Here is a 25,706-nt window from a genome sequence, read left to right as displayed (position 1 = left end):
GTGTGGGCTCTGCTTTCAGTTTCCATTTCCTCTTTACAGCCCCTGCACTTCCTTTTCCCAACAATTTCTCCCTTCCTGCTGTTAACACCTCTCCACACTGTGAATGTCGTCGTGCCATCCCTTTCCTAGAGTCATCATTCAGCTCATTCCTAGTCTTCCCACATCAGCTACTAGCGCTCATTCACAAAATAATAGGCAATGCAGCCAGCGCTCCTAACGTGTCTGTGCTAATGTATGATGGATCATTTCTGGAAAGACCTCCAGCAGCCTGTTCTCATTCAGCTATGCTATTTCTGTTCACTCTGTCAGAGTTTGCTGTTTGTTGCTGCAGAGTTTGCTAACAGCGAGCAGTCACAGAGAGGCTCTGGCTCCTCAGCCCTCCTGCTGCAGCTGGAGATGGGAGAGGCACTTCCTGGGATTCGTTAGGGCTGGGGATATACTGGGCCCTGCCTTGCAACTCCCAGAAATAATCCTTGGAGGTCAAAAATGCTAGGTATTTTCTAAAGGCAGCCCCATCTTCGTGCCTGGAGCTGTGAGCGTTCCCCAGCTGTTTAAGATCATTCCTGTTGGCCAATAAAGCATATGCCAAAAGCATCCTTCAGACAGTCTCCTATACATTCCCTACGCTTTCCACTCTCCACACCATCCCATGACCTCTGTTTATTATAAACATCACAACACAGTGAGGATTTTTGCACAAGGGAGTGAGCTGCCCCTCAGCAGATGTACAAACTTTGCGAACACTCCTGAGAGCAACCCACCGCAGAGCCAAACTGGAAGCTTTTTTTGAACAGGTGAAGAAGGGTCTTACAGGCCAAACACTGCACCTATATTTCTGGTTGTCGTTCTTTTCACTTTTCTTTTGGATGTGAACTTATTGGCTGAAAAAGAAATATCCTAAAGCAAATCACTTTGTCTTCCAGTGTAAAATTTATTGTAGCTGGATACCCAGCTAGGCAGCAGGTAAAAACAGCGAATATCAAACTAAATGGTAATTAGTTTTATCCTCAGCTCTTTTTTTTGATTCTGAGAAGAACAATGGATAGTTGTTCCTTGTTCAACACCTTTGCAAAATTGAAAGGTAAATGCATTTCAGTAGTTAGCTTCCAGGTTCATGGTTTGTAAATGTCCACAAAGTTTAAAAGGAGCTGCAGGAAAAGCAGGTTGCTCTGCTTACTCTGAAACCTACCTTCAATAATATGAACAATCCCCTTGTCTCTTGCCAAGGTTGCCATCGTGTTGCTGGCATGTTGCCACCATGTTGCATCATGGTCCCCAAGCATTCACACTTGCTTCTCCAGGGAGGATAATGTGCCAGGGAACAGGCATTTCCCCCACTGGATGTGGAACATTACCTGAATTCAGAGCTCCAGTTTTTCAGCAACCAGAAAATTTTCTTACTCCTGACTCTGAAAAGTCTCTGAAACATATATGACATGAATGGCCCATGGCGGCATGTTTGTAGGAGATGGTGAAGTTGGATGGAAATGTTTCTCTGAAACACATTTGCAGTGTCAGTTTAGGATTCTCACTGGTTGTGAATAAGGTTTAATTTTTCCCCATCATTAGCACTAATTCTATCCAAGATGTTCAAAATAATGTGGAAAGCTTTTCTTTGGAAATCTCAGCCATTGCATCAGTATGATTTCAAACTAAGAACTTGATCTTTACCTTAAGAAAAAGCAAAAGCAAAAGTGTTCTGAGGATAACGATAAGGACAGTAGGAAATCCAGGTTCAAAGCCAATGCCCACCGAAGTATTATCAGTGTCCCACAGTCACACTTGTAGCCTTCCATGCCCTGGTCATTTGCTGTTGCAGAGACAGCTCAGAGACTTAATACCAGTCCTCGTCACAGGGAAACTTTTCCCCTGACCTGAATATTACTATGGACTTTGGCCTTTGTTTTTATTTTCATGAGTTTTCAGGGATTACATATTGCCAAAGGTGGGTTTAGCTCCCACTTGAAAAAGAGTAGCAGCAGTGCCCAGGTTTTGGTCCTGGTTTTATAGACAGACATCTGGAGTTGCTTTTCTGATTGCTATAGGATCATCTGGCATTTACAGAGAAATGAGACAAGATCATGACTGTATGAATGACAGTAACACCACTTTCTGTATTTCACCTCATGTGGTTCTGAAGATGGCTTAAGTGATATATTTTGGTAAGAATTTACAGCCATTGACTTGCAACAACTGATTTTTCCAGAGTATGCCACCTACAAATCTGTGCAAACAAGGTAATGAGCTTATTGCAGAAGTAATTCCCACCAGTATATTGAACACTGCAGCAAACCTGACGGAGACTTCATGAAAGCGGAATGCTGTTTCCCTCCTACGAATGGCCACTGCCCTGTCGGAAGAGCATTTGTTTGCCGTAATGGACAAATGCTCTTATGAAATGGACACAAATGGTTGGCATTGTGCATGCCAGTTAAACCACTGGTGTGGCGCCTTCTTTTCTGCCTCCAAGGAGATGTCCAAGGACTGAGCAGGTACTGGCATCCCGAGCATCCTGAACATCCCACCCTGAGGTGTGCTGCTGGGCAGTGTGGGAAGCTCCGTGCTGGCTTCAGTCTCTGGGACCATCAGTGAGACTCATGCTTCCCCCCACAGCAGGAACATTCCCACCCAAGCCTCTCTGAAGTCAGCAGGACTTCCTTTCCATCACCCTTAGCCGCCTGGGAGAAGGCAGCAGACCCCTGAACAAAATGATTTTTCAAAACAACTTAAATGAGAAGGCTTGCATGTGTCCTGGGACCATTAGCACGCCGTAACTTCGGCTATTCTAGAAGCAAATCCCTTCCAATGACACCAACCTTGTCACTCTCGGATGCCATACTCCCATTCAGTTACGCTTGCACTTGCAAGGGAAAATCCATGCTGCCTTTTTCTCTGTCTCTACACAGAGGCATGATCACTCTGCCATGAAGCTGATTTTGAGCCATGGCACTACCTTCCTTTAGCTTGGCTGAACTCAATTGTTACAACAAAATTCAGCAAGAGAGTGTCAGGCTGATTGTTTCAGCAAAACATGGGTATGGCCATGACCTTGGCTCTAGAGAGGGAAACCAGGAGCACATTTCCAACCGTCACAAAGGGGAGGGAAGAAGTAAGCCCAACTAAACTCAACACAACAGGAAACAGAGGGGCTGGCAGCTGGATGGCTTCAGCTCCATCCTGCACAAAGTCCGATGGAAACTAGCCCCAGCGAGCTGGCAGCTGGCCCACAGAGGGTCAGTTCGGCATGGTCACCGGAGCCCTTCTCCTCCGTGGATTAGACATTTCATCTCGGTATTTATGAATAAGATCTCTTAGTTACCCCTGGGGAATTACCATGCATGAAAGGACCATAGACCCAGGAGAGAAAACGAGGGAAAATGGCCAAGGAAAAGCCAGGTCATGTTTTTTCATAGGGTGTTGTGGATTCATGCTCCCATCCAACATCCATCTCAACCCACTAGTGAATTTGATGCTGTAGGTTCCAGCCAAGAGCATCCAATGGATCTCTTGTTGTCAAGTCAGTCTGCTCTAACAAATGCTGCTCTGTCCTGTAGTCATATTTTGGAGCTGAATGGCTCTGCTCCTTGTTTTTCAGGCAGAGCCTATTCCCTCCTCTCTGCTCCCAGGCACCACAGGCTCACCTTTAACAGCACTCCACAGGTCCAGATGGTCCTCCTGATTTTCCATAACCCTCCTCAGCAGCTGTAAGGGTCTGGATTTGCTTAAATGATAAACCTACTGACTAACTCAAGCCTTGCAGGCTTTCAGGAAATACAGCCATTTCCTGCTGGACACTACTTCAGCATCCTACTTTTCAGCAGGTCCTTTGATGGCTTCCTCATCTCCAGTCCTGCAGAAAATCAAGCCTTGCAGTCCCATTAGTTTTCTGGCTGTGGTCCAGCAAAGCTTAACCACAAGGAGTTTTTTCAACTTTATATTTAATCCATTACATTTACTTTTTTCTACATTTCTCCTCTTGGTTTATCATCACTGAACATATATTTTGCCTTCTTCCTTCATTAGTAGTTTCTGGTGTCCAACTGCATTCTGATGTAATTCCCTCTTTCTGCTTTCCTGTCCAAACTTTTCTCCAAAGAATGAGGTAAATACATTACTAACCAGCTCACGCCTGAATTGACAGTGAGTCAGCTGGGTGACTGAGTTGCTCAACTGAGGGACTCTTGAGTCCTGCACCAGAAATGGCCTCATTTCCTGGTGGAAATGCTCTCCCGTGGAGATGTTCATTTATTGCTCTGGGTTCTGCAAAAACATGTTACAGAGAGGCATTTCCCATACTGTGGAATTCACGGTGGAAATTCAGCTGAAATTCACTGGCATTCATGGTGGAAAGGGAGCAGAGAGAATAAACCTATCACCCCTTACTGAAATGAAAAACTTAGATACTGAGGGGAAATTGCCTAGTCATATACAGCCTGCGGCAGAGCCAGGCATCATTTCTGTCTCCAGAGTCTTGGCACAATATTGTGCTCGGCTGGCTGTATTTCCTCTCTCTTTTGAGTATTCCTTGCATTTGTTGACTGTGCCCCGGCTCTCTGGGTTAGAGGCAGGACCAGAAGGGAAGGCAAGGGATGGTACAGTGACTGGACCACGGCATCGTATCGTGCAGCAGCCTCGTGCACGGGCACTGAGCCCTGGGCGAGGGGCACGCACCGGGACCACAGCCACAGCCCCTCTCAGCACAGAGCTCCACTGCCGGCTGCGGGGGCAAGTCCGACCACGAATGGGCTGGGGACCATTAGGAAAGAAGGAGGAGGCAGAAGCCCACCCAGCCTGGCCGTGTGATTGCAAAGGCTCATGTAGCTTTATTGATGAACAATTTTTTGATGAATGACTGGATCTGCTTTGTTTTTCATTGTATGCTTGACTTGCACACAGTGTTAACTAATGAAATCATAGTTTTCTTTATTAAAATCACACGTATGTCACTGTTAGTTCATAGCAAACAACATGGCTTCATAGTAAATTTATACACTGTGTAATTTTTTTCTACTCTTAATGAAAAACACACTGTTTTGTTTGGACCATCTCCAGACTTTTCAGTTATGGAGTTACTCACTGAAGGTGGAAGCATGTGGGAGGTTGCTTTAAGCAACATTACTAGCAAAGCCACTTACTCTCAATATTGGCTGCTCTTTTACTTTATTTGGATGAAGAGTAATATTTTCAAAAGTGTCTGAGCTACTTAGAAGTCCATGGCCTAGAACAGAAAAAAATTCACTAGTGCATGCTGGACTGGATGTGATGTTTTTCCTTCAATGGTTGCACCTTCACACAGTAATACAAGGCACTGGAACAAAGGTGCCTTTTACTAGGGTGGTTTCTTTTGGTTCCTGAACCAGAATAACCTGGACTGGCACAAGCAATGGTAGACTAGTGCAGATATATTGATGCAAGCAGAGTTGTGTCTATTCCATTGTACTAGGCAAAATGAATGCAGCCACATTTGTGAGTGACTTAGGGCACTTGGGAAGAAAAGTCCTTTTGGCTTTCAGCCAAAGTATTCTACCAAAACTTTATGCTTCTTCAGCTATGCAAATGCTCTGGGGAAATGCTAGCCTTGCAAGTAAAGGGACAGAGCAGTAACATTAAAAAAAACCCCTATGCTACAAAAGCTTTCTTTTGTACCACTGTGCACAGGAAAATGGGTAGAAAAAGCAGGAACTTGAATTTTGCATAAATAACTTAGGTGTTTTTTCTTACACCACTGCCTGGTGTCTGCTCACTAATAAAACAGCTAGCTTGGCTACAGCTGTGCTGCAGGAAACTTCCAACATGCTATTCAAATGCTGGAGAGAAAGAAAACCCCCAAACCTGCTGCAACGCACGGGATGCACGCATCTGCTGCGGGATGGATTCTGCTGCCACAGCTCAACCTCCCAGCCAGGCAACGCAAGCCAGAAATGCCCACTGGCCAGGAGCCACTGGGGAGGCAGAGGGGCCATCAGGCTGCCATTTTTCCACACTCCTAGCAGGACCCCCTCGTATCGACAAAGCCATATATGTTCTTCAACACGTCCTTCTTGGCTGAGCTATAGCCATGGAGCACGAGTTAAAGCCAGTGCCGAGGAGCCCATCCCGAGTTCATTGTGGAGCACTGCCATTGACATCTCCTGACAACAACCCTTAAGTCTTGGCCCAGACAAAATTTATATCCTTGCTCTCTGGGCCAGGTTTGCAAACATTATAGTCCACATTATGGGTTCATTATAACCATATCATTCGTTCCACCCCAATCTAGTGGTCCGCTGTATTCCAGCAGAGATTCTACCTCTTTACAAAATGCTAAAGGCAGGGAAGAGGGTAGTCCAGCCTGGCTCCATTTTGTATCACTACTTGCAAACACTTTTCGCCATGTCCCTCTTGCAACATGGCCACGTGGGTCACCGGTGGCTGCGGCTCCTGGGAAGGCTCCCCTGGCGCAGCCGCCCGCCGGGCTGACTTCTCCCCCCAGAGAGACATGGGGGTCCCCCCTCCCCTCCACAGCCCCTTTGGTCGCTCTCTCCCTCTGCACCGCTGCAGCCGTGGCAGGGCAGAAACTGGGGAGGGTGAACAAAACCTCCCTGACCATGTCCCCTTCCCCAAGCCCACTGGGCACAGGTCCGATTTAGAGCTCGCGAGAGCTGTTTTCAAGGACTGCAATCCTTCTATAGCAGCTAGCTTTACATGGTTTGCTTAAAAAAGGAAGCTGTCATCTATGGATGGCGATTAAAAAAAAAATAAATCATCATTTCTCCCCTTACAGTTGCTTTTTGTGCTTTTCCAGGATTTTGGAGCACTTACTCAGATTCAGGGTGTGTTCTGCTTAGAAAAAAATAATGTAACGCTGTTTGTCAGTTTTCTGCACAGAAATATAAAATAATAAAAAATATTTTATAATATAAAAACCTACACCCTTTTAAGTGAAAGTCTTCTAATCCTGCAAGGTTTCGTGGAGTTTGCCTAAGCAAAATCATTGCCTGTGTTGCAACTGCGTTTTATTTGGGCACTTAGAATAAGTCATTAAACATGCCTGGTGTTCCTGGACCAAAATAGACATCACAGCAGAGACACTAAGCATGTGTCCAGCTGACGAGAAAAGAGATCTGACAGTCAAGGCCCCCAGTTCCTGCTTTACTTTCCTGTGTGCTCCCTCTGGTAGATTAAGTGTGGATGGGTTGTGCTTTTTACCACGTGGACTGAAAAGCAGGATTTCCACTTTACAGAAAATTTTCTTTTTTTTTTTTCTTTTTCTTTTTTTTACCCCTGAGCTGTATTTTTGAGGAATGATAATCCGCAGGGAAAATCAGTGCTTCTGAACCACCGGCACCTGCCATTTCCAGCGCGCTCCCCTGCTGCCGTGGGTCTGCACGAGCTTGATGTGGTCGTGCCCAGATGCCCCAGCCCAGCCGCCCCTTCCCCGGCACAAGGCTGCCCTCTTCACCAGCGTGCGTCAAATAGCCACCAGCCCACCTGCACCGGCCCCATCGAGCTCTGGTGCCTGGGGTCTCAGAACGACCTTTCCTCCTGGGAACTTCCTCCTCCTCTGCTTCTTCCTCCTCCTCCTCCTCCTCCCCCCCAGTGTGTTGGCCACCTCCAAAATGAGTGGTCAGCACTGCCAAGCTTGGGGTCCAGGAGCCCACAGGGCATTGCTGACACCAGTGGGTCAGTGCGAGCCTGTGCTGGCCAGAGCTGGACGGCTCCCGAGCCCTTGGGCAGACCCTCTCCTCCTCCTGCCCCTGCGCCTGTCCCAGGTGGAGCGGTCCTCGTCCCACTGGTTTCCACTGACACTGCTGGGGGGAGCAGGGCCACGGACAGGAGCGTGCCCATCTCCGAACAGCAGGAGAAAGGACAGATGATCTGAAGACTAAACAACAGCTCACCCCTAGGCATGTCCATGCAAAGAGGTAGGAATGATGCTTCAAAAATAAAAGAACTGTCAGTCATCTTTTTCGAACCCTTAACCTCGTCCAGCTCAGCTTAACCCACTTCAGCTCTTGTTTTCCTGATGTGCCTCTTTAAGAAATGCCGCAGGGGCAGTCAGCTTGCCTGCAGCATATTGCATTAGCTGTAAGGACATATATATGATATTGGCATCTCCCCTGACGCAAGAATTTCTAAACAAAATAATTGTCACTTGCTAGCATCTAGTTGTGGCTCAAAATTAGACCTCACTGCGAGCAAACAGGAGAGGGGTCTGGAAGGCAATAGCAGCTGGACTAGCTCAAACCAGGCACATTTTTGAGTAACTCCCTTGAACTAAGGAGTGTTTACATATTTTGAAAAAGCAGGATTGCAAAGAGACACTTGAGGACAAGAAGAATGTACAAACTTCAAAATCTGTGGCAGAACAAGCATTAAAATATCCAGATATCATGAACCTTGGAAAAACAGAGAAGTGAAAAAAAATAACCTATGTCAGTCCTTGAAGCATCCTTCAATCTTTCAGTGGTAAAACACCGCTTACATAAAAACAGTTTTATTTTGTGTTGAGTGTAGGTGGGAAATGGGAAGGTTTCTCCTTGTTTCAGTTGGCCTTTTGAGCTCTTAATAAATGAAATACACCTAAAACAACAAAGTCTTCCATCAGACCAAAAAAAAAAAAAAAAAAGTCATGCCATGGAAAGAGCATTATTCTTTCCAAGAGAAAAAACCCCACAACCCAAAATCCTTTCCTGAACTTGCCAGGAAGCCTTTGAAAGATCATAAACCAAATCCTGCACAGAAGGTAGGGGGTTGTCTCCTGTGTTGTCCTTCCTTCTCCGCAATTTTTCACTTCTCTGCTCTCTATGTATTGTATTTATCTCCCACCTCATCCCCCAGGGAATTACAAGGAAACCATATCTGTGGTGGAAAGAACCTGGCATTCACCTTGCAGCTTGATTCAGAGACAGTTTAGGCTACCTGGAGGAGGCGCAGAGAAAAGCAACACAAATGAGGAACTGGAAGGGCTCTTCGGAGGGGTGACAAGGAAGCCCGGCAAGAGGTTGAGCATGCAATGACTAGAGGAGGGAGCAGCAGATCCATAACCACGTGAAGGATAAGCAGTTAAGAAGAGGAAGGCTTTAGACAAAAGTGGAAGAGGCTGATTTGCATCTGCTTCTGCTGGGACCAGCTCATCTGCAGCAGTCCTGTCCTCCCAGCCACACCTGGCCTGAAGGGGCAGATCTCGAAAGGCACAAAGCAGGATGGGGGGGTTGGCCCATGCGATGCCAGGGAGCGTGCCGCGGGCGCTGGGCATCGTCATCCCAGCCGTGCTGGCTCTCCGAGCTCCTGCTCTGCGTGCTGCCTGCTGTGGGCGGAGGCTGCGCCCGGCGTCGCTGCACGTGTTGTGTATTTGATGTTAACAGATCGCCGTATAAACAGCCTGACTGTGCCAGAAAATGGTGATCCAGGGCTTAAAACAAAAAATCCCAGAGGCATTGCAGTGCGTTTTCATGAGGCGTGATTTATTTAGCAATTGTGTATTTTGGCTTTCTGCTCGTTATGTCCAGCAATCAAGCTCTATGGGGCTGCTTTACATTACACATGCCATGTCATGGAAAGCCCAGCACCAAGGCATTAGTCATGAATCACCAGGGTTTGGGGAGAGGAAAAAAATCGAACACTTCCCTTTTTATATTTTTGCACTTAATAATGCCCGAGTGATTAGTACTGCAATTTTACCTTAAGAATGCCAACTTTATTTTCTGTTATTTTGCTGAAGCAGACACTGGGTTTCTCTCAGTACATAAATGATTAGCTTTTCTAACAAAAGGCAGGGGGTTAACCAACCCTTTACCTAAGACCTCCTTTCTTCAAAATGTGAAATAGGAATTAGCATAAAAATAGAGTCTTAAACCAGCTATGCTCAAACAGCATTGAAATAATACTTTTTTTTTTTCAGTTCTTCCTCCTTCCTATGGCTTTGCAAATCTGTGTGTGGACACATTCATTTCTATATATAAGCCAACCAGCTTTGGTTTAGTCAATGTATGACTTTCTGGGGTTAAATCAAAACTGGGGACACATTCTAGGACAAACACGTCCATGCACAGCAAAAAAGGAAAGGAAGGGGAAGGGGAAGGGAGAAGGGAAAAGGGAGAAGGGACAGGGAGAAAGGAAAGAAGAGGGAGAGGGAAAAGAAGCAGCGGGTTTGTTTTCTCTGTGCAGGAAAACTTTTCTAAGTAGCAACAAGAGGAGGCCTGAGGTTAAAAGGTGCAAATGTGGACTTGAAAGGAAGGAAGGTGGGCAGGTAGGAATCAGGAACAGAAATTATTATTAAGTGATTTACTTGAAATAACCCACCCCTTCATTGTCCCTGTGTGTCAGCCCTATGCTCTCTCCTGGAACAGACCAGCCCGTGCCTCCACACGGACACGCTTTTTGAACAATTCCCCTCCACATCCAAAATACCAGCTCTCCCAATGACAGGTATTTTTTGCACACTCCAAATTACACATGCTAAATACTTTATTGTACTCCATACAACCTCTAAACATTTACAGTAAGTGCACTTAATAGCAAAATTGTTTGCCAAACCTCACTGCCTCTCTCTATACTTGTGAGTTATAAACATGGTTTTGTTTAAACAGGAAAACAAATGAACAGATTCCTGAGTCTCCCACACACACTTCTGGTTATCAGAAGTTTATCACAGGCAAACAGGAACATTTCATGGAAGCTCTTGTTAAAATGCTGGCAGCTTATCAGGAGGTTGGATTTCCATATACCACAGAAGACAGCAGTGTAGTTTAATATCCTTGTTTTTTTAGGTTTGTTGGTTTGTTTTTTTTTTATATCAACCTCTTTTTTTCTCCTTGATAGTCTTAGAAAACTGCAGTTGGGTGAATAATTTCTTGGAAAATCCTCTAAGGGAAGAAAACAGGAGGAAAGAAAAGGGCACTTTTTCTTGAGTAGGCATGGATGGGCAGGTGTGAGAGTTAATATTCTTTAAGCTATCTGTCTATTGGAAGTGGCCTTTCCAATCAAACGGTAAAGCCTGGGTAATTCAGCTGAACAAATGAGACTGCAGTTGCAAAGCCCCCCCCATCAGCATATAGCACAGACCGATTGCTAACAGCAAGAACTGATCGGAAAGGACATGATAGGTAGACTTGCAACTGCAAACCGCTCAAGTGGAAAGCCCTTAAGAGGACCAGAAAGGAAAAGCCTGTATTTGGGTTATGTTACTTCTGCAGCAGGTGGAAAAGAGCCAGTTTGCTAAGGCTGACCTCTGCCAGCTCCATCCCGTCTCATGGTCAGAAGGGACCCAAAGGAACGACAGGTACCAGGGGGACGGGGTCACGCCTCAGCGCAGGGTGGGGACGATGCCCTAGAGAAATGCCTTTGCCAGCTCTGCTTTGCATCACCTTGATTCACAGTGATTGAAAGACAGACTTCGGGAATTGCATCAAAGCCTCTCCATCTCGGGGTGTCCTCTTCAATCCCACCTGGGGAGAACAATCTGCTGGGTGGACTTTTATTTCTTTCACAGAAAAAGCAGTGTGGTTTTAGCCGTGGGCACCTACTGCAGTGAGAATGGACAGAGCTGGCGGTGGCAGCGTCGCAGAGAGGATCCCAGCTGGCTTTACAGTAGTTAAGCTTGGTATCTGGTAGCATACTTCTGGGGCAATGCAGAGGTCAGAAGAAGCTACAAAACCTGCTTCAGAAGCAGAGCCTGCTTGAGTTTCCTGTGACAGATTGTGCCTGGGACCCAGACTGGCCATGGCCAACCCTGCCTTACCCCCACAGAGGTACAGACCACAAGACATACTCCTCGGAGTGACCTGAAAAATTTTATCTCAGTGCAATGCCATACTGGGAGAAATTTATGCTGATATTGAAAAGTTACTTTGGAGGGGAAGCAGAACTAAGATACTGGACATAAAAATACGTCCTTTCCTCTTTGACACCCAAGTCACCCAGGCTTAGTTTGCACCACGAACACGGCATGCCTGCCCTTTCTTCTTCACCAAGTGACCTACGCCAAGCCTTCGCTGCCAGCTTGTTTCAGCAGTGCCACAGCTGTGGCTAGTTGGGAAAGGCAGAGTTAAAAACCCATGGTGGATCTTGGGGCAACTATTAAAAAACCCCCATTACTGGTGGACTATGGAGAGACAGGTGTGCTTGGTTTTAGGAATCACTGAAGAGAAAAGCTCTTAATTGGTCTGTCCTTTCTCCCTGTGCCACCTATCTGCCCGGCTCTGAGCATCCCAGTGAGCAGCCAGCCTGAACCTACCAAGAGACCTCAGAGAACATGGAGCAAAAAAGGGGTTGACAAGAAATGCAATGTGTGTCAAACACAGAATATATTTTCAACTTTTCACATGCAAATGCTGTGATTAGCAGCTCTGTGGACCAATGGGTCATCCAGCCTCTCTAAATGTGATAGCAACAGGGAGTTAAATTTCACTTAATAATCGTTCATTCAAAGGCAATCTTTTCAATTAGTTTTTGGACTTGTGCTGCCACTGAAAAAATGAAGTAGGAAAAACACATTTTCTTTGACCTGCAAATTATTTCATCAACCGTATTTCTTTTAATACACAACTCCCCACTGCTACAATTGCTGAAACAAACACCATTACATCTGAACTTCAAGAGGATTTACTTGGACCAGAGGCAGCCAGCAAAAGAAGAATTTTAATGACTGTGGGAGGATCGTTGGTATTTTAAGAAGTCTTCTAAAACCCTTTGAAGGATTTGAGATAAGTAAAAATAAGTGGAGCAATTTTTTTCCCCTAAGTACTTTGCACCATGTTTTCACATAGCAGAAGCGAGTTCTACAACTGCACAATGAAGCTGGAAAATCTGAACAGAGAAGCAAAGTTAAAAAAAATCTGAGACGAAACCAAGTGGCATGAGAACCACTCTAAAGAAGAGAGCAAATGAATCCTTCTGTTCCAAGCTCTTGCTTTTATTCTCTTTGCTCACAGCAGCTTTAATTTCATTAGCTTGCAAAGAAACACTCAATCCACAGATCAGATTTCTCAAGGATATAGGGAGATCACGTCAACAAAACAAAGCACTAATTAAATTTTTAAACAGCAGCCACATGCTCAGTGAGTTCCTTTAGTGGAATTGTACAGGCAACATTTGCATCCTGTTGCCTTTGATCTAAAGCATTGCACTTCACCTTTTAGAAGAAAAAGCCACCTGCTGCCAGAAGTGCTCCTGGATTAATCTACCCCACGACTGAAATTTAACTGCTGTTAAGAGTTCAAAAGGTCCAGCTTCTTGAATCGTCGAGTGCCTCCTTGGAGAAGGGCTGACCGATGTACCTGGGCAGCGACTGCCACCTGCTGCAATTACAATGAGAAAAGCCTCCTTGGGCATCCGTCTTCACAAGGGGCCTCTGGACCCACCCGTGTGTCATGAACCATTGCACCCCTGGTTTAAAATTATTCACCCGCAGCTCCTCCAAAACCACCACACTTTCAGCACGGTAAACTGGGGTGAATGATTTGCTGCTGTTTCTTAACATCATCCTCCCACCCTATCCAGGAGAGATCCTATAAATAGCATGCAAACAGCAGTAAAAAGGACACTTGGAAAGGCAACCCCCCAAAAAATAAAGTGTCTATGATGTCCTTCTTTTGTGGGAAAGTTGCAGACCCAAAAAAGTGCTCTGCCTGGATCCAGGGAAGAAAGCAACTCTGAGCACTCCTGAGAAAAGCAAATTGTTTTTCAGTCAGATGTCCCTGCTTCTGGAGGCACTCTTACCCTCTCCTTTCTTCTGCTTACCTGCCCTAGCTCAAACATCACGCAGGCACTAAGAAAAATTTATGAGTGGCTTAGCAAGCAGATGCTTTTAAACGAAAAAGTTCATACAGCCTGTTCTTCTTTCTCAGTACAGTTATGTGGATAAAAAACAAATCAACCTTTACATTCACTTGCTCTCAAACACAGTCAGAAAAAAGAGCTGTTTTGTCCAAAGCAAGTGTGACGTTCAATACCTTGGTCAACTGGCAGATAACGCTGCGTTTATCCCCTCTGCCCACTCCATCTTCCACAGTGTCCACACAAATTTGGCTTGACAGTACAGGTGAATTTCAGTTTTACTGAAAGCAGTGGCAAAACTCTCACTTTATTCAGTGGGGACAGGTTCTGCTCACTTGCTGTTCTTCCCTCCCTCAACAAGGAACTGCCTTTTCCAAGAAATTTTATGCTTGGAAGCATAATATCCAAGCACCTCTTCCCAGCAAGAGATGCTAAAAACTCTGCTTTTTGCTGGGCTGACCCTCTCCCCTCCATTTCTTCCCTGCCCAAACGGGAGAATGTTGCCCCTTATGTTACATTCCAGTACGTTACACTGATGGATACACCCCTGATTTTTTGGGTGGTTTGTTGTAGTGTTTTTTTTTTGTTGTTATAGAGGCAAATTACAAACAGAAAAATGGCCCCAGGAATTTACTGTTGATATATTTTACATTGTTAGGAGAACACAGTTTCCCAAAGAAAGGTCCCAAGTTTTTTATCAGCAAGATCCCATCTCTGCTCACATTTACCTCTGTGAAGGAGTTTTGATTAATGTCACTGATTCTCGGTAACCGAGATTCCCGAGGGGCATTTCTCTTCGAAACAGCCATATATGAAAAAAATCCATCTGTTAGCTTAGCTATTGATAACAATGTGCACGTGTGGCTATTATATGCAGCACGGTCCAGTCATTTGCAAGAGACTACTACATATGTTGTCTTGACTTTATAAAATAAAATTGTACCTTGGCTTTTAGTAGCCCACTGCTTTTGAAATGAAGGTACGTCATCTAAAAGATACCCTACAAATGTTTCTCAGTGCAAAAATGCAGAGGGTGTTTTGTTTTCAATTACAAGAAAGGTTCCATAAAAGCGAATACATTTTTTTCACCTTAAAAATCCCTTTGCTTTCTGCCATGAACAAGAAAAGCATTCCAATGCCACAAATACATTTTTTTAAAAATCTACCAACCTGACTGTAGCTCTTTAAGAGCCTTAGGGATGTGTCCTGCTTTAAGAACTTGTCCATGAAAAACTTGGGACCCCTCACATGTTACACATTTCATACCGCACTTCAAAGAAGAACGTTAAATACCTTGTGACTAGAGTACTGTTTATTTCATAATCTAAACAAACACTGGAATACAGTCTATGCTTTTCTACTTTCCTGCAGACTTTACAACGAGCTTCCCCCCCCCCCCCCCCCCGATAATTAAAACAATAAAACAATCTGCATACACACAGAACATGCATGCTCTCTAACACCAGTAATGACGGTAAGAAGAGTCAGTTTCCATCATCTTCCTGTTGCCTGTATTAGAAAAAAATACTTCTGTTTTTACTGTAGTTACGGCAGTGTGGCTAAGGATACGAAGACTAGAGCACAGTTTTACTCCCTGCACAGAAAATGTTCATCACAAGCATGCTGATGGTGATAAATATTACATGTTTATTAAATGATAGGCATATTTTTATCCCCTTTACTCCCTTTTTAAAAAGACTAAGTGGCTACATGTAAATGCAGTGAAGCAGGTATAAGCTTAATTAATCAGAGTTGATTCAGACTGGCACCAAGATGCAGCGAAGTCCGACGAAGTCTCAGCGAGGCTTTCCATGGGCTACGATGACCTCCGCCACAAGGCATCTGCCTTCTACTTTTTGAAAGTAGAAATCAAAGGCCTTGTAGCACGGCCAGTCCTGCAGACGGGGCGGACAGCTCCGGTGTGTCGGGCTCCCTGGAAAAGAAGCACTTGTAGTCCATTAGTGTTTGAGAAAACCTTGTGAGTGGGTTACCTTCCCCGGGGCCGCGCACCCACCCCGCTCCGCGGCGCAGCCTGCTGCTCTTCGTCGGCCACGCGGCTGGCTGCGGTTTTACACCACGGAGTGGTCATTGCTGTGGACGCCAGCCAGGATGGTGTGGTTGAGCGAGGATGCCGACCGGTCCGAGCCTTCAGTGGGGCCGTTGGCGTTCTCGCTGCGCTGGCAGCAGAGGATCTGCTTGAAGGTCGCGCTCATCTCCTTGTCCCGGTAGGAGTAGATGATGGGGTTCATGGCGGAGTTGAACTCTGCCAGGAGCAGGAAAAATTTTTCATAGGCCAGGACGTTGCACTGGGGACAGCAAACATCGAGGAGCAGCAAGACTAATCCTGGGGTCCAGCAGATTATGAAAGCACCTAGGAAGAGAAAGAGCGGACAAAATACAACAAAACCCACATGTATACTAATGCACTGTTACTTGTCAAGACACTATGAGAACCATCCAACTGGAAGCGTCAATGGTTAATTTTCTCTTTCAAGAGTATCGTTCCCACACTATTTCCTCACTGACCTGATGAGAGGGCCGCCTTTCAAAGATCTGTAAATGGTTATGGGCAGCACATCAAAAGAGCAAGGCATTCCCCCCCACACTCTCCATCTGAAACGGTCTCTGCTTGGCAAATATATTTGCATTTAAAGTTGATAATGAGGAACATTTTTTCCCTTCAGCTAGAGACCTCTGACTAATCAATCTCTTGATCAGGAGAAACAATGCTGCAATTTACTTCTCAAACTAATAACAACAAAGAAAACCTTTCTGTGAGTGCTGTGACCGAAGCATCAGTAATAGAAAAAGAGTGGTGCAGGCAGCAATTCTCAAGAAAAAGAAAGCCTGGGTCTTGTTAATCCATTTCAGCCCCATTATGTAATGGAAAGTCCTAAACACACATCCTTCTTCCACTGAAATGTCGTCCTTCAACAGATCTACTTCTTTTCTTAGGGCTCTATTCAACAGAAATTCAGAGGCTCCTCAGGCTTCAATAGTGTAAATGCCAAAGAGCCTTACCCTGATTAAAATGCTTCCCACTCCTTTCTCTGCTTTGCAAAGCTCTGAGTGGGATAAAGCCCAGAACAAAATTTGGAGTTCAATGCAGAAATGAAATCAAATGCCTTGAACTTTACTGGGAGTACCGAGTTAAACGAAGATGCTAACTCCTTGCAAGGTTAAAGAGGTTTTAAATATAAGCACTGCTGGGGAAGGCTTTACGCACCAATCACGTCAGAACGAAGACGGTGCTCCTGAGATTTTCCAGGCTGACATGCCTGGCTGAGGTGGAAACCAAGGTCTTATCAGCGGGCAGGCTTAGTGCAGGCAGCAGCCATAAGGGCTTCCCAGCACCACCCGCTGTTTTCAAACAGGTTCTCCTGTCACTGGGGTATTTATTTGTTAACATACTGCCTCTGTTTTTTTCTGCAGTGATGCTCTCTGCAGGTCTAGCAGCTGACTACAGTCAGTCTCCGCAGCACGCAGCCTTTTTGCTGTAACTGCCAGGAAGATGCCAGCTATTTCCAGCCTGGGCAGTGGCGGCTGTAAGCTGTGCAGACACCTTTCCGTTTGGATACCAAACCTACCTAGATCAAACACAATAATGTTTTCTGACGGGCTTTGCAAACAGGCAGGATGTGCTGGGCTACAGACTTTGGTTGCCAACCAGGCAACCACGCACAGGCTTTCTACATACAAAAAAGCATCCCTAAACTGAGCTTGCTTGCAACAGATGATGCCACAGTGCCACTCCATGCCTATCGCTTTGCTGACCAACAAAGCTTGCAAAGGGAAAGAAGCTGGGAGGCGAGCTGCCAGCTGCCAGTACAAAGCACCGATGTCTTTGGCCAAATGACTTTGTTAGGGGCTGGCAGCAATTTTACAGAATAGGGATGAAACTCTCCCACGCCGAGGTGGCATCAAACTCATGAATCCGCTTCATAGCTTTTGTCTGCAGCTCTTTCAGATTCCAGCAGTCCTAGAAAAGAGTACTTGAAACCCATGCAAAGGACTATGGTCTTTTGTCCCTTCCATGTACCTGTTCCCAGAAGAGTACAAAACTGCATCTCTTTATTTGCAGGATTGTCCGGGTTGATACAGAGGCTGTCCCCTGCACGGAGCAGCTCTGCTGAGCTGGTTTCTGCAGAAACCAAGACAATCTTTCAAATTCAACCACTCAACTGTGCATGTTGTCTTCAACCTCCTAGCTAGTGAGGCAGCGGTGGACTTTGTTCCAGCTTGAGCATGTATTTTCTTCATTACAGGCTGCCTCGGGAGAACAACATCAGAGACGGGAACACTGCAAGTCATGGGATCTACAGTCAAGGACAAAAGACGATGACAGCATCCTCATCAGGCCTGTAGCAGAGAAGTCCAATGTGGGAACAATGGAGCTGACAGGAAAGCTCTCCTAGTGTTGTTCAAAGTTGCAATTGAAAGCTTCCAATTTTCCAACATTTTTTTGTTGTTGTTGTTTTTTTTTTATTCAGATCTGTTGTTGAGAAACTAAACATGTCAAACAGAACATTCTGTTGCTATCATTGTTGGGTATGTTAAAAGCAGCAACAAGAAGAAGCAGTACGGTGAGGCAGGTAGGCATTTGCCCCTGAGAAAGCCCCAAAGTCTTTGACAAAATTCCATATGCAGCCCACTGCCCTGAACACTGGTCTCAGGTGGAGTTTCTGAGCCTCTCTGGGCTCCTCAGTATCTCAGAGTGGTCCAACAACCTACGTGCTGAGGCTTGACATGGTTGCACTCAAGAAGAAGTGGACCGCGGTTGAGCAAGTAACTAAATGCTCTGTGCAGCTCATGCTACACTGAAAAAAGATTAAAAAAAAAGGGTCGCCTTCCCACACAGCTCTGGAAGTGAATGGAAATCATCATTCTGCAAATCACCATCCTGCTGCTCACGCCAGGCCAGGTGCTGGGTCAATGATGCGCTGGCAGCCAGGGTGTCGAGAGGAGAAGCCCACGCTGCCCAGCTCCAGACCCACTTGGGTAACGTGGGCTCGAGAGGAGAAGCCCACGCTGCCCAGCTCCAGACCTGCTTGGGTAACGTGGGCTTTCCGGTGCCCTGGCCCCCAGCCGCAGACCAGGCTGACTTTCCAGCCTACTTCCTCCATGCAGCAGCGGAGTGCACAGCATCCAGGACAGCACCTTTGTGCAAAGAGGGCTAGCTTCAAGCTTCTGAACAGTCGTCTCATTTGCTATTGGGAAGTAAAAGCCATTGAAGCCAGCCCCATTCAGTCTAGTGGGTTTTGTTTTACTTTAGCCCCTGGGATTTTCCTAGCAAAACTTCCCACCATGCTAATGGCTCCTGTGGCTTATTAAGTGAAGTGCTTGCAAATGGTGACACAAACAATGCCGCGGGTTTTCTCACTTGTTATTTAACTGTCAGTACCCTGGAAAATGCTGGAAAGCATCACTCACGGTAAGGGCATGTTTGACTTAGGTACAATGCAAGAACATAAAAATGTCAGGCTCCTATTACTTCAGATTTAGGAAACATCATCTGTTAAACATGGAATTTTTTCCATGGAAGGAAAAAAAAGCTTGAAATTTATTTTTTCTGCTTCGTACTTGGAATATTTATCAAAGTAAAGTGATACGAAGCTAAAAGTGAGGTTAAATTCTTCCCCTTCCAGAAAGCTGTTGTGCATTGATTTCACCAAGAATGAAGATCTAAAAATATCACATCTAATAAAACGACGAGATCCAAAAGCTTCCTGCTGCCATGTACCAAAAAGCCTTAAGCATACACCAAAATATTGATGTATTTTTCTGCTCAGGAACAGAACTAAGAGCAGCCCCAAGTACAGTGTGAGTAATTTCCAGGTGCATCTTAACATTCTACAAACTCGGTCAAACGCACGTTACAATAAGATACAAAGCAGATCTATTGCATTCAGTGAATCAAATCTCCTCATCTTCGTGGACATGTCATTGTCATGCCACGGCACTAGGGGAGCCCAATGTGCACGAACAAGATCGCAGATGGTATGTCCTTGGGCGGCTGAAGAGCACTGTTGCCTGGACAGATAGCACCCTGGGATGACACCTCCAACCCTGGCAGTCCTTAGAGGTGCTGGCATCGCACGAAGCTGACCGAGCTGTTCAATTGCAGCAGGAGGAACATCCCTACAGTGCATGGACAAGGTCTGCCCTGTGGGTCTGGCAAGAGAGGGCCCGGTGAGGAAGAAATGCCCATCAGGCTGAGGGGTGAATGGCTAGCCATGAGACAGGAAAGCTTGAGGGACCCAGAGAAACGCACTGCAGCTTTTAAAAAGATGTGAGGAGACAAGAGCGGAACAGTCCCTACAGACTGAGAAGGAGATTTTACAGCAGGAAATCTGAGTTACAACAAAGCGGTCATGACACTAATCTCATTTTCTGTTGCTGCGTAATACCTCTCACCCAGGGCTGAAACTCCAACCTCTCATGCATAGTCTGTCTTGCTGCGCTGTGGCAGAAGTCCACTGGGGACTTTCCAATGACCACGATATGACTACATCACATCTGTCTTGAACCCTCGTCTAGTGCACCAGTGCGGATTGTATTTCCACGGTAGTTGCATGCTTGCTGACTCCTGGGTAAGCACGGCACGGCCTCACAGCAAGGTCTGATTGCAAGAGAGTAAAAACTGTTGTGGGCAGTAGGCATATGAAACCAGCCATGATAAATCACACAAAAATGAGTGACTAGAAAAACAAAAGAGAAAACAACTCCAAAAAGCAGCAGCAGAAAGAGAAACAAGCTACATGAGAATAAACACTAACAAACTAGTCACTCATTACTAGGTCCTTCGTCCTCTCAGGAATGTTTGCAAAATCAACACAACAAATTGCAGACAGTACAGAAAGATAAATTAGGAAAAAAGATACGATAGAAACAGCCTCCTAAAACACAGAAATATTAATTTAAGGCTGTACTTGAATGACAGATCACCTCTGTGCTACTGCAGTCAAGCATGCCTGCTGGTTTAGTTTATCACTAAGCACTGACCATTTGGGATGGCTTTTTTTTCCTACTGGTGGAGACTGTCTTAAATTGATGCCTGTTTACAAAAACTTGGTAGAACCAAAGCAAGTAACAGCTCCCCTTCTGAGAAGCAGATATACCCGGAGGATCTGACATAGTTAGAGGAAAAGAGGTTGAAGAGGGGGAAAAAGCATTGCCAGTGTGTCTTGAGGAGCTTTCTTTCATTTTTCAAAGAGCCAAAAGGCAGATGCTGCACAGATCCAAACCCAGGCTTGGAGAAGTGAGTTTCAAGCGACCGTCCCTTTACATGCATGGCAAGAGCATTTGGTCCAGTTTTATCCTAGGGCTGCAGATTAAATCGTTTTATTGCTGCTGCTGCAGACAGAAAGCGAGCCTGGTTTCAGTGGGACACTGATCAACTGCAGTATATTTTTGTGTTAGGCTTCGCTCTGGGGAGGACACAAGAAGTTCACAAACATGCTGGAGGCACGCTGGCACCCAGCCCCCGGGGACGGGGGGCCAGCCCTGGCAGGGGGTGGCACGGAGGAGCACCCCGAGGCTTGCCTGCTGTCCCCTCCCGGCAGCTCCCCGGGGCCGTGGGGTCCCCGTGCTGCCCCAGGGGTGGGCAGCGAGTCAAGGATGCAATTCAGCTTCCAGCACCCGCCCTGGATGCCAAGGACCCGCACACGGCCACCTCCCAGTGACCAGTCTGGATGGCTACTTGTGAAACTTCTTAGGTTAGCAGGCGAAGCACTTCCTAAGCAGCACTTTTTTTTTTTTCCCTTTTGCCTTGGACAGCATAAGTCTGCGTTTATTCCATGAACGTTTATTTTCCTCTAACTCACAAGAGCAAAATAAAAGAAGCGCTTCTGTCCCTGCCAAGTCACACACCGCCATCCCTCGGAGGCTCCGGTGGGATGCGGTTCTTGTCAATGCACACCCATCCTGAAACACCCCTTTTCTCCTGCTTAAACATACCGTGCCCCTTTCGTGTGCCCTCTTCCACCCATCCCGGGTGTTGACCCTGACTTTATTGTTTTCTGGCATGGCCTCACACTCACCCTGCAAATTCCTCATACAGAGAAGTCTGTAGGGAGGGGAAAAATATGGAAAGGGCCTCTTTTAGGGAGTGAGGGGAGAGAAGGAGGAAAAGAGGTCCCGCTTGTTTCTGCAGTTTTGTTAAGATTACAGACACAGGATAAGGCAATACCATATCAAAGACGGAAAAGACCCACTCCAGCTGAGCTGCAGGGACATTTATGTTCTGCTGCTGTTGCCCACCTCCCCTTGTCCACCCGCTGCGGTCTCCAAATGCCCTCCGGTTCTCAGAGCGGCACTTGTGACGGGCGGCTATACCACCTCTTCCACTGGGAAAGCGGTGACGGGGAGAGGAAAGGGCACTGAGCATCACTGCCAGTCACCAACAGGGAGCAGGGTCTTGCTGCACTTTCTGCAGGCTGAAAGCAGTGCTATGGGGAGATGATTTGTTTTATTTAACAAAACCATAGCCAAAAGGGTTACAGCCTGGCATTTTCCACATCCCGATACAATCCCACCCTCAGCAGGGAACGCCACTTGCTATGCTAGCTGAGGAGCAAGCTCATCAGCTGCAACACAACTGCACTTCTTCATGCCCTAGCCATCTGTAAGCTGTATCAATAACCCTCCTTATCACGCTGTGTATTATCTTGTGCATAGCATGAATAGAGATAAGTACTGCATGAAATAGCGCTTATCTATAGCTATGCATTGTTTTCCCCAGATACAAATATTAGAGAATGAAATCTAAAATGAATGCTGAATTATTATATATGCAAAAGATTGATGAAGATCATTTATCACGCTGTAAACATACAGAGTGTAGGAGTAATTCTTCTAATTCTAGTCTGACATCATTTCCCCCAATTTTGCCACACCATTACTATACAATATAGCTTATAGTTCTTGGCGGATTAAAACACAGTTGTTGCTGTTATTTGTAGTTTCTGCTGGAAATAGTCAGCATTGGGGTAAGGTTTGCTTCTACCCATGGAATTTTTATGTGAAAAAATAAAATGTGACTACCACATATGGAGCAGATTAACAAATGTAAAATAATCCTATGCTAAATTTGGCAAATCTGCAGAACTTCAGATATGAAAGGCTTGCCTCTCCATCCACAGACTCCAAAAGGCTTGGGGAGGATGACAATGAAAGACAGTCCTTGAAAAATACCCCAGGCAGGGGAGAGCAGCACGCAGCGTGCCAGTAAGAATGGTCTTGTTGAAAAGGGTGCTATAAAAACCCCTTCGTTTATTTAAGGTGTCTTTATTTAAGGAAGCTGTATGAGTTCTGAATGAGTGAGAGATTTGTAGCACACTCCTTCTGCAGTTTCTGACTGAGTGCAAAACGCTGCTTTCTCCGACATGTGTCTGGGAGACTTTGACACAACGGCCCCTTTGGGTTTCAAGCCATTTATCTGGTGGGGCTGCGTGTGAAAGGAAGGGGGGATGTCTCCAGCAGTGTAAAATAGGAAATGAGAAACAAAGCAAAGCTCAATAAAATGTACATTCATATTCATGCAACAGTATCTTACATGTACTTCTCATACGATGATTTGGAGCAAGGGGACCCAAGCAAGCAAGAGAAAATACACAACTAGGGGGCATATGGGAAGAGCCGGGTGGTATGAGCTATCTGTCTTTCACAGCACTATACTTGCCCCATCCCTGGGGACCCCGTTCTAGTCTCCCATGAGCTGAACTGCTCTGAACATGCAGATTATAGATAAAATCCTGACCTCAGCTTGTCCAGGTATCTGAACTCCACATGAAAAGTTGACAGGTTTGCCAGATTTTTCAGTCTACTGCACCCACAGTTTGCAAAGGGATTTTTAAATAAACTGTGCTAGTACTGCATCCATTCCCTGACTTCCTACCTTCTCCACAGCTATACGCACACACACACTCCAACCTCTTCCTGAATCCTGTTCTGGGATTTTGAGTTTGGTTCGACTTTGCACAAAATAATGGCTGGCTCATGTAGGAACACAGAAATCACGTCTTGCTCCAAAAATGACTTCCCCTTCCCAGGAGGAATACAGTATGTGTCTGCTTCAAACATCTGTCTTCACCTTTGAACTCCTGTGCACAGAATTAATTCGGTGTTTAAGGCATGGCGATCTTTGTCAACAAATCACCCCCTCTCTGTGAAACCTGGCTGCTTCCCTCTTGAAGCATTTATCTGGTTTAAAACATGCTAATGACTTGACATGAAAGCTTCCCCGGGGCTCTGCCTGTGCCGTAGCTGGGCTGGGAGGAGCAGCATGCCTTGCCCACAAAGAGTGAAGTTCCCATGTATGTTAGCGTCACCTCGTTCTGAGCCTTAATATTTAGTATTTCACCTGTTCATCCCTTTAATCCTCATCACCTTCTTTCTTTTCAGAAAAAAAAAAAATAAAGCAAAAAACTCTTCCTAAATGGACATACAGTCTTGACCACAACTGATACTCCTGCCGGCATATGGACTCCTTTGCTACAGGCTGGCCTCTGCTCTCCTGTTCTCTTCCAACGCTCACATCACCACATTGCTCCTGACAATTTATCATTTAAATACTCACTCTTACAAACTCCTCGGGGAAATCTTTAGGTCAAAGCCCTTCTTTTAAACCTGACACAGTTCTGCACATAGGGCCAACTGAAGATACACCTGACCCACCGCGGTGCCAACAACAACCACTAGCCAACAACCCCGCTGGCACCACTAGCCGCACGACTGCTGTCTCCGAGCATGGAGATGCTCCGACAGAAAACGTCTGTGGTCGGTGGGGCTGCATCTGCAGCCATCACGCCTTCCCATTTCTCAGGGTGGCCGACACCTTTGGTCCTCTCTTCCTGCTTCAGTTTGCAAGCCCAGACCAGAGGTAATGAAGAGCAGGTTTCTCGCAGTAGGAGTTGCAAATGGCAGCCGTGGGAGTCCTCATGAGCTCGCTGTCTGCAGCTCTTCACGCTCGCTGCCCCGAGTGCTTGCTCCAAGTGCTGGAGACAGGTACGCTGACACTCAGCCTCCTGGCTTTCCTTCTGGAGGTCCTGTCTGCTGGGTGTCTTCCCACCTGGACCTTGGGTGGCCTTTCCACAGAGCCTAGCAGCAGCAGCGGATGTTTCAGATACCGTGTGGGTCTCCAAGCCCTTGTGTACCTCTGTAGTATCTAAAGCTTTTGAAGTTGGAAACAGCAACAGAGAGAAAAGCCTGGGGAGGACCGATAACTAAACAAAACCAACTGAAGAGAAAATGAGACATGGGCAGAAGCAAGCCATCAGAACTGACCGGTTTATTTCATGGGTGCTCTAGCAGTTAAACTCTAGCCCAGGTTAACGCTTGCTTGGTGTCACGCTCTCCCTGCTGCTTGCAGTCCTGCAAAATGCGTTCGCTGGTCTCTGGCCAGCTGATCCAGCCGCCCTCAAGTATTCCTTGGCTGACGTCTCTGAAGGAGAAATCAAATGCTAATGCAAATGGAGGAGACCAGGACTGTTTTTCAACTGACACCTGCAAACTAAAGGTGTTCAAATACCTCCTCATTTCAAACGTATGCTTGTTGTGGTTTTAAAGAACACCTTGCAAAGATGGCATGTGCAATCCGCTTTCCAAAAAGAAACTGAAAGCTTGAGCCCGTGGCAATTTATCTGCATCCATTTGAATCCCTCAAATCAAAGGACTGTTAAGGAAAAATGAATTCACCACTGATCTAGTGACTGCAGGAGAGAGACAGTACTGCCCCCACCACCCCCTACAAAAGAAGAAAGTAAGCCTTTTATCTATAAAAAGCATTTTAGACAAAAACAGGAAGTCATTAAACGCCAATGGTCAGGATTCCAACTGATTTCTAAATTCATAAAGATATGTGAAGCTAATCTCCGAATAAAAGCCTGGCTGTTGCCAAAGCAATCTGAGTATTTATCTCTGTGTAAAGACAAACAGTAGTCCCTGTGGAG

The 25,706-nt window shown here is 45.9% G+C and overlaps 1 protein-coding gene across 5 annotated transcripts in view; it reads right to left on the bottom strand.

The window, feature by feature from the left end:
- Positions 1 to 15,168: 15,168 nt before the first annotated feature.
- The window catches only part of LPAR1 (lysophosphatidic acid receptor 1), an 83,792-nt gene continuing 73,254 nt past the window's right edge, over positions 15,169 to 25,706 (bottom strand). For 4 of the 5 annotated variants that reach the window (XM_072860595.1, XM_072860591.1, XM_072860592.1 and 1 more), the window contains one exon: positions 15,169 to 16,129. In XM_072860595.1, the coding sequence (XP_072716696.1) occupies positions 15,828 to 16,129 (302 nt within the window). In that variant the 3' untranslated portion in view covers positions 15,169 to 15,827. The remainder of the gene's footprint in view (positions 16,130 to 25,706) is intronic. The other variant, XR_012042336.1, reaches the window with a different exon arrangement.

The sequence above is a fragment of the Ciconia boyciana genome, chromosome 4 (genome assembly GCF_034638445.1).
Source record: "Ciconia boyciana chromosome 4, ASM3463844v1, whole genome shotgun sequence".
NCBI lineage: Eukaryota > Metazoa > Chordata > Aves > Ciconiiformes > Ciconiidae > Ciconia > Ciconia boyciana.
This window is presented reverse-complemented; position numbering and strand designations above follow the sequence as displayed.